The sequence below is a fragment of the Calypte anna genome, chromosome 9 (genome assembly GCF_003957555.1).
Source record: "Calypte anna isolate BGI_N300 chromosome 9, bCalAnn1_v1.p, whole genome shotgun sequence".
NCBI classification, from domain to species: domain Eukaryota; kingdom Metazoa; phylum Chordata; class Aves; order Apodiformes; family Trochilidae; genus Calypte; species Calypte anna.
This window is the reverse complement of record NC_044255.1, coordinates 24,695,470-24,705,049: the sequence shown is the minus strand read 5'-3', so window position 1 is coordinate 24,705,049 and position 9,580 is coordinate 24,695,470. Positions and strand designations below refer to the sequence as shown.

Sequence of the window (9,580 nt, the reverse complement as noted above, 5' to 3'; positions counted from 1 at the left end):
GATACCTGCTCTGAGCAAGAGGAATAACAGCAGCTCATACTCCTTCTTCACACGTTTGCTGATTAGCAAAAATGAAAACTTATTAAACCCCAAACTTAATAAGAATGAAACTACTATCTTTTGATATTTGGTTGGCTGGGCAATCTCATGACATAGCTCAGAGCTGCCCCTCCGTGCAAGAAGTCACAGCTGTCTCCCTCCTGAGAAGAAACCACTCAGTGAACGAGGATGCCAGCTCTTGCCGAGGGTACGTGCCTGCATTCATGTGACAAAGGCGCTGAGGCTGCATGGAAGCAGGCACCAAGCACCGCAGACATGCAGCCGCTAACCTTCCCCCCGCATCATCTCTTTCCTTTCTCTTGAACCGACTGGAAAGAAATGAGGAGCCGGTGCGGACGGGGAGGTGCGGGTTGCTCTCGCCCCGCAGCCCGGCTCTCGCTCTGCCCCCGGCCCCGCTGCCTCCCACCCCCCGGCCGGGCTGAGGTGGCTCCCAGCCCGTGGTCCTTGCTGCTCCATCGGACATCAGGCTCAGCTGCCCCGCCTGGCTCCGGGCGGCAGCTCCTTCCCTCCTCCCCTCTACCTAAGCTTTCGGGGAAGCTTTGCGAGGTGAAGAGCGCGGTTTGTGGCTGCCGGGGCGGGGGGGAGCTTGTTTGTTTGTTTCCTGCCCCATCACATTTTTATGATCGCCAAGAGGAAGAAGCCTTCAGGTCACCCGGAGAACTGCTCGTCCGGCAGCCCGCAGACAAGGGCTCCTTTGATCGCCAGCAGCTTTGCTCTGCGGCGGCAGCGGCCGGAGCAGGGAGCACCCCGGGCTTTGATGTCCCGGCCATGCCGTCTCCCCGCGGGCGGGCCGGGCGCTGAGCCCCGCCGGTGCCGGTCCGGCTCCCCGCCCGCCTAGCCTGCCCGCCGCCAGCCCCGGCTCCCCGGCCGCTGCCCCGCCGGCTCCGGGCACCCCGCGCCGCCTCCGCCCGGCGCCGGCCGGGGATGTGTGTGACGGCCCCGGGGCCGGACCCCTCCGAGCGGCAGCCGGTGAGTACGGGGCGAGGGGCCGGCGGGGGAGCGAGGCGGGCACGGCGGCGGGACGGACGGACGGACGGACGGACGGAGGGGTCCCGGCGCGATTTTCCTGCCCTGGCCGCCCTGCCGGGATCTGACCGCCCCAGCCTGCCCGCTCCGGGCACCGGCAACTTGGGTCTCGGGGCTCCGGACCGGGCCGTGGGTCTCGCCCCCTCCAGCAAAGCCCCGGGACGCCCCGACCTCGGCAGCGCTGAACGGCCCGGCGCTCGGCAGCTGCGGCCCCGGACCGCGGCCCCTCCCCGCCCAGGGCGGCCCCGGACCCCCGTCCGGGGCCGGTTCGGTATCGGTCCGGGGACAGAGGCCCCAGCCCGGAGCCGGGTCTGACGGGCGGGATGCTCCGCGGCACTTCTTGTTCGTCTTTACCCGTTGTGCCCTTGCTCCTGCCGTGTCTGGGGGCAGCTCCTCTGCACAGACAACGCTACACAAGTTAGTGGGAACAAAAGAAAAAAGTATTCTTGTGATGTGCCGCGTTTTCTGTAGAGACCACACCGAGAATCGAGAAAGCCACGAGTCGATTTTTACCAGTGACATCCCCGAGTCAGAAGCTAATGCATTAACTCCCTGTGCCACCCAGAGCAGGACCGGGCTCAGTAATTCCAGCTGTCTGCTCTATTCAAGGTTAAGGAGGCAGAGTAGGGGATCACAGAAGCAATCGGAGAAACGTGAAACTGTACTATTCAGGCTTGTATATGCTTCAGTTATTCGTACACTTCTGCTGTGCCTGCAGTTAGCATATAAAGCCGCTTTTACCTGATGTTCATTAATGCGGAGAGGGTAACGTCTCTAAATAGCCAGAAGTAAAAACATGAAGAACAGTCCTGCAGGAACAGAAAGATGAGCTCACTGGGAAAAACTTAGCTGACTGTAAGGAACATAAATGCTCAGGAAAGGCAGAGTGTTGCTAACGAACTGTGTTTGCAGGGCTCTACAGGCACCAGCAGTCAGAAGATAAGCATCAGCTCGTCAATTAGGCTCCAAGTAGTCAGAGGATACTGGGGAGCGGTCTGTGTTTGGGCAATACAAATAACAGTTTTCACTGCTTAATATGACTGGAAATGAGAAGAGTATAAAGGTTAATTTGCTCTTCTCTTATCTATGAATTTATACCTCACTTAATGCAGGGCCAATGTCTCTCCATAGCTTGCACCTTTACGTGGTTCTGTGGGATTTCAGTCTTGTGTCTTAGAACCACTTGCTGATTTTACCCAAAACCTACTCTTCAGAGAAAAAGAGTGGCTCATGAAGAAACAGAAAGCAGTCGTAACAGTCCTTATGGGTTAGGAAAGACAGGCTGAGGAGACCTTGCAGGGCTGCAGGCTCCTGAGCCAAGAGCAGACCTGTGATTCTGGCACTGCAGTCACTTCACACCTCTTGTGTCCAAGGAGGAGTGACAAAAGAGAAATGAGACACTGAAATAAATCTTCTCTGATTCATATAGAAAAAGTGCTACTGTGATGGTGTCCAAGGATCCACTGAGCTAGGTAAACACTTGGAACACAAAATCTCTCTTCACTTAGGTCTGTAATAGTGAGTTATTTGATACCTTTATAATATTAATTACCATACACACTTTAGTGACATGTTTTTGCATCAGAACACTCTAGTGTTCTGGCTGAGGTGGACACCAAGGAGAAAAAGGTCCAGAGGAAGAACGAAGACTGGGTATCAGGAAGACTGTAGCAGCTTGAGGAGACAAAGATGAATACAAGCCAGCAATGCTGTTAAACCAGTTTAAAATAATAATGTTCAAGTCTCAGACTTGAATGGATGCAGAAACTGAGAAGGGTTCCCTCACTGCTTTTGGACCAACCTGCAGAGAGTAGGGGGAAAGGGTTTGATGAACAGAACAAGAGCTGAATGCCCCAACCTGCACCTCTGCTTGTCTTTCAAGGGAGGGGTCTGGTGACTGTAGGTGTTCCCAGTGGTTATCCCAATGGAACCCTTGTATTCTTCCCCACTGAATGGAAAAGGTGTGTACTCCACCTGTGGATGTAAAGACCCCAGGAAATGCAGGGAATAGAAGGTGACAAGTTGTAATTGTGGAATGCTGAAGAACACACTGCTGTATGTAGAGGAGGTTGAATCCCTGTCAGCAGAGGGGAGTCTGGTCCTAAAGTGAGTGGGACAGATGTAGGAGAGCAGCACTGCAAGAGGTGTGCAGGTTGTCCCAGAGGCACAGCAGAAATGCCAGCTTAGATTTTGACATCTCCTCTCGCATAGACATTCCACGAGTGACTGTGAGTCCATTCACACTCCCACCAATTCCACACGTAGGTGTTGTACTCACTTCCAGTTTACAGTGTTCTAACCTTAAAGTACTTGCTTGCACTTCTTTAAAAAAATTACTGTGAAGACTTTCTGTCTTCAGTGTGAATTTGACAGGCTCCCAGCAGAGCCTGAAATACTTTTTTTCTATTTTTAGAGGCAGCCATAAAGCTGCAGACAAGAATTGCTTACATAATGTTCTAAGAAATGACAGCGAAGCACAATGGCATATTCTGACCTTTGGCATGAGATAAGTAATTGGTAGATTAAGTTAATGTTTACTCAGGCAGGGAGTCTTGCTTTTTGCTTGGGAACTCCTGTGCCATCACCCAAGATTAAATCACACTGGTATGTTTTAGAAAGAGGTTTTGCTTTATTTGCCTCCCTTTTCTATTTGATTGCCCCTTCACTTGAAGGAAGACCACTCTTCTCCATAAATGACAATTGGCACATGGTAGGTACTTGGGTGGGTGGGTGTGTGTGTGTGTGTAAGAAGCAGAGAATTTTAATCCCATGGCTGCCATTCCAGTAGTAGTGGTGATACAAATCATTTGAAAACTCACCCAGAAAATATCTTTGCTACTTGGCAATTGAGGAGCCAGCTTCAGGACCAGTGGCTCAGTGTAAGTCCTCCAGTGATCTTTCCCTTCTCCTTTGCAGAGGCTGGGTTATGGGCAAGTCAGAAAGCCAGATGGATATAACTGAAATGAATACTCCAAAACCAAAGAAAAAACTGAGATGGAGTGGCCTGGAAATAGGACTGGCTGTTGTGGTGGTTCTGCTAGCTATTGTAGCCATCACCATGATCATTCTGTATGCAACATATGATGGTGAGTACACCTGAGCTGACTGAATGTGTGAATACATGTGAATATAGAAGTGTCTTAAATTAGGAAAAAATGCTTCAAGGAACTGAATGCAGTTGTTGGTACAGAGCTAAAAACCCCCACGAGTTGCACTGTATTAAAGTGTTGTGTTAGGAAAGACTGTGTTGCATGGTTCATATTGCTGTGTGACAGAGCATTAAGAAAACAAAACAATGAGGTCAGCTCAGAATTATTTGCTCAATAATAGAAAATTGTACCTTACTCAGTGTGTAAAATTAGCTACTATTTCCTAACTGTATTTCCCATGTACCTCCCCAGACAGGATGACACAATTCTCTGAAATGTAAAGCTGCAGCCACACTCACTGCTGCTGGACACTGTTACCAAACTCCTTTTGCCCATCAGGACTCATTCATTTGTTCACACAAAGTTGTAGTAAACACAAAACATCTGCTTGTTCTGCCTTAGCAGTGCTGCTGTTTGTAATGAATGCTTCAGTAAGCAAAAGCTCTACACAACACAACACTGCTGAGCTTCTTCCATAGTCCTGTGCATGAGGAAATCCCTGGTTTTTCCTTTTACAGCCTGGTGCAGTGAGGACTCAGTGTCTGGAGTCACACTGAAGAGGCTTTGTGATTCAGCAGCCATACCAAAATACTCAAAAATAAGTCAGGTCAGGGGTAAATATCCTGATAATTTTTGGAAAAGATAATACAGGAGAGCCAGAATTTTGATTTGGGGTCAAGTTAGAATGTTTCCTTACACTGGAAATTAAATGCTTTGTTTCATTTTAAAGTACTTTACAGTTTTGTTTCTGCTTTCTGTTGTAGTTCAGTTATGGTATGGAAAAATGCCACTATGAAATGAAAACTGGAAAAAGTTTTATTCCTAAAGTCTCAAATTGAAACATTTTCGTGTTCCTGAGCCTTGTATTTTTTCCAGGAGACATCAACATGAATGTCTCAGAATTCTCAGTTAATTCCCCCAAAGTCTTGCCATGGAAGGGTATTGCTAAATTCAAACTGACTTTGCAGCTGCCTTCAGTCCATGGGCTATTTTTCTCCAAATTTCTTCTTTGTTATAAAAATAATATTTTGCCCACAAAATTTTGAGTGAGTAGCACTGAATGACCCTAAAGGGATGTACATGATGTTATTTTTAGAGCCTGGTCCTATAAATAGTCACTTGATGACTGTAAGGTCCCTACATCTTCATTTTACTGTACACTGCAATTAAATGCAATTCCTAAGTGTCAATAAAAATAATATTTACATCAGGTTTTATTATATTGATATTCAATAAGGAATTAAGAATACCATTGTATCCTCTTTTAGATGGAGTTTGCAAGACATCAGACTGTATAAAATCAGGTAAGAGTGGAAATATGCACCTTTAAAATTATTTTTTCTCTACAATTTTATGAAAAATTAGCACTGTGTAGTGTTCCCATCTAACTGCAGACAAGTGTGGCACATGCTTGTCTCTTGGTGTTCCTTTCTGTCAGGAATTCCTCTTTGGCTGTCCCCCCTGTGGAGTATCTTGGCCACACTGTTCAGAAAGCCTCTGGGCCAGTCACAGAGGGTGGCAAGGAATCTAGTGCAGAAGCTGAGAGCAGGATCATGCCCAGCACCCACTGGGAGCTCTCAGTGTACCAAGCAAACATCCCACTGACAAGCATCACAGAGCTCCTCACTCCTGTGTCCATTCTGTACATCACAACATCTGTACATCCCTCTGGAACCAAAGAGAAAAAACAGCCCTAGGAGAAGCCAGAGATCCAGGATGTCTGTAGGAAACCCAGGGAAGCTGCTGGGGAGTCACAGGGCATTGGACAGTCACAGAATCATAGAGTGCCAGGTTGGAAAGAACCTCAAGGATCATCAGGTCCAACCTGTCAGCCAACATGCAAAAGGGATGGAATTGGAGCCCAGGAGTAAGGAGTGTGAGGTGCACAGCACCCCATGGACACTCCCAGGAGGTTTTGGTTGCTAGGTTTAGACTTGCAGACATGCCAGGAACAGTGCAGGAAGAATTATCATTGTATTGGTTTCCTTTTTTTCTGTGGGACTACTGAGATTAGGTCTCATTTTAGGCAGTAGCCAAAGTAGGTAGGGTGGTTGCCCCCACACCTCAGTCCTGCTGGAGTCATCCACTGGTGAAGCCCCAGTGTGGTCCAGCTCTCACAAACTGCATTTTGTCATCACCAAGTATCTGACAGGATTTGCTGCACGTGGGCATCACTGCCTTTTACACTCCAAGGTTTTCACCACAAAAGCTCCTGCTATGGTTTGAAAACTAATCAAATTAGTAACCTGCTTGATATTTTCATTTCCAAAGATGCCCATTTTCAAATAAATATTTGTAGATGTTAAAATTAAGTTTGGCTACACTACGTAATGATGAACTCTGACAGGATATGCAGTAAAAGGTTTGGAGAAGTAAAAAAGAATCTAGCAAGGAGTGGATAGATGAGTGAAGCAGACTAGCTATACTCTTGTATGCTTCCACTAAAGGATTTAACAGCAAGCAAATGTTAAAGGGAATGAAACATTCTTACTGATTGCCAGACATCAATAAAGAAGTAAAATCGTGAAGGGATCACAGTATGGTCATGGATGGGGAAAAATGGCAGGGTCCAAACTTACCCAACAGGATGAAGAAGGAGCATTTTGAAAAATATAAATTGCTTCAATCCAAACGAGATAATAATGAAATTCTAAGAAAAAGTTATCTAGATTAAACCACCCCCCAAATAGAAATGTAGAGTGTGGTTCTAATGTCATAGTATCTTTTTGGTTTTCATTAAATACAGCTTTATTTTACTCACACATTTATCTCATTCACAAATTATCATCTGCTCTGTATTCCACAAATTGCCAAGTTCAAACACTGAAAGAATAAGTCCTAAAGAAATGGTGAGAATTCAGTCTGAAAACGTGTAAATGCCAGAGTAACACTACACATATATTCTGTGGAAATGGTTTCTCCTGGCAGGAAAATGAGCTAAATTGACACAGAGCTTTTCTGTAATCCCCATTCTGCTGCTGCTATACAGGACATAAAAACAGATCCACTGCAGACAGAGCACCTACTTGTGAGTAATCACTACTAGGTGTGCAGATGCTGCACACTCCAGCCTGGAGGACATAAAATGTACAGCCAGGCAAAAGACAGCACTTCAGTATTTACACACCATGCTGCAGGGGTCCTGGGAAGCTCCCAGTGTCTCTCACTGAATTGTAACCTTTGGAGTTTTAGCTCTGGGACTTCACCTCAGGCAAGAGCCAAAGAGATGTGTGAGCTGGGAAGTCAAACTGGAACCAGCCATTGCCCCAAGGCACTGAACCTCTGCACCCCCCTTTAGGCTGCTTGGGGTGCTGTGGGATCTGCTGCCCTTGGCAAGCTCTCAGGACCAAACACTGCATCTGCCTGCAAAGCATTTGGGATGGATGGGAAGGACCAGTTTGAATTTTAAATTGTTATTTGTTCACTGAGCTGGGATGTCCCAGCAAGGGGTGATGCATTTAAGGAAGAAATTATTACAGAAGTTTTGGGCTTTCTTCCCACCGCCATTTAATTAAAAACTAGTAGGAAAAGCCATTAGGTGACATGGTAACACCTTGCACTGGAAGTGACCAGCATTGGCACCAGTTTTTGCAGTGAATTTCAAAATTTTCCAGCAGGTAGAAGCCACTGAAGAAGAGTAAAGTGAAGATACTGACAGAATTTATAGCAGGTTTAATGGAGGAGCTTCCAATATATGACCAGAATTAAAAATGTGCAGAGGATGAAGTATCAGTAGCTGCAGGGTAACACTGCCAGGGTTTGTCAGACCCATTGCAGTGCAGCTCATGAAGTTACCATCTCATTTGTACATCTCAGATTCTTTGAATAAGCTGAGATACCCTGCTCATTTTCCTGAGCTCAGACATCTCTTGCACCAGTTTCACCTAGCTAAGCATATTATTAAGTATCTTCCCCAGGTCACTGGCTGCTAGATCAGCTTATATGACTTTATTTGTAAGCTATTAAAGCAACCACTGGCAATCAAGAGTGCTACAATAAAATTAATGGTTAAAAGTAACTGAGATAAGGCTCCATGTTCTAAATTCAGCAACAGGTAGGAAATGGAATAAACAGGAGAACAGGAACAAACTCAAGCACTGTTTCAACAAAGCACTACTGAGGACTACTGAAGAGTGTTATCTCTAGTTGTACAGATATGAATTAACCTGCATTAGAATTAAAATAAGAAAATATTCATCAGTCTCACACCTCTTATCTCCAGAGCAAAAATGTCTCAGTATGCAAAGCCCTGAACTTGCTGTAATGCTCCTTTGGGCCCAAGTAGCAACTTACAAATAACTTGTTCAGGTTCTGTTCAGCCTAATTGTTCCCACTGCCTGTGAAGGGGCAGTTCCTGTGTCACTGTGCTTCTGGGCTTCACATTTAACTGAGCATTTAATTGATTTTAATATATCCATGGCATTAGCCAAATAATGAATGGTTATTTTGGGGTTCAGATGTGCAATTACACTATTGAAGAGAGTTTTCTTGAGACTACTTAATTCATGAAGCTGTAAGTGAAGGACCACAGTTCCCATAACTGAGCATTTTCTTTCATGTCTGCAGTGCTTAAATGTCAAGTTTTGATAAAAGTTGACTATCTAATCCTGGCTAGCCTGGAGTGTACAGCAGGAACACTGATGGATGATGAGTTTCCTGTGACAGTGGTGGGCAAGGAAGATTAAATGGGTGCTGATTACAAAGACAGCAACCTGATACCACAGCTACAGCAGGGTTTCCTTCCACAGACTGTTAATCATTTCTCAGATTTACACAAGAGATGGGTTTCTCCTAGCTTTTGATTATTTTTTTTTTTTATTTTTTTTTTTTGCAAAGGTGACAAGACACTGGGTGAGATTCATCTTTTCTTGGTGTCACAAGATTTCTCTATCCTACCATTACTTTTTGGCAGGGCTGTCAGACTGCCCTGAATGAGCCAGCACTGATGTCTGGTCCTGGCTGTTAAACTCTTTGTTGCTAGGAATGTTTTTTCCATCTTTGAAGCACTGGAGCATTGAAAGCCATTGGAGGTTGGGCTAAAATATAACACTCTTAAGCCAACTGAGGATTCCAAGAAAAACGAGGTCGGGGTTGGGAACAAGGCAAGTCAATATAAATACTATAGCCTGTCCATCCAGCTCTCCTTTCCACCAGTAGAAGAGATGTGGAAATATTTAAAGTAATGGAGAAAAAGCCATAAATATTTGACTCACCCATGTGGGAGGAATGAACATTTGAAATCACAAGCCTTACCATTTACTAAAAATAATGTCTGAAAAATGGGAAGCATGTTCAGTATCTTGGGAAATTCAGAGGTATCACTGGCTCTCCTTTCTGTGAGACTC

The 9,580-nt window shown here is 45.8% G+C and overlaps 1 protein-coding gene across 1 annotated transcript in view; it reads left to right on the top strand.

The window, feature by feature from the left end:
* Positions 1 to 950: 950 nt before the first annotated feature.
* MME (membrane metalloendopeptidase) overlaps positions 951 to 9,580 on the top strand; it is a 33,604-nt gene continuing 24,974 nt past the window's right edge. Inside the window, exons 1-3 of the mRNA XM_030456474.1 lie at positions 951 to 1,029; positions 4,003 to 4,172; positions 5,504 to 5,539. Coding sequence (XP_030312334.1) covers positions 4,013 to 4,172; positions 5,504 to 5,539 — 196 coding nt within the window. The 5' untranslated portion in view covers positions 951 to 1,029; positions 4,003 to 4,012. The remainder of the gene's footprint in view (positions 1,030 to 4,002; positions 4,173 to 5,503; positions 5,540 to 9,580) is intronic.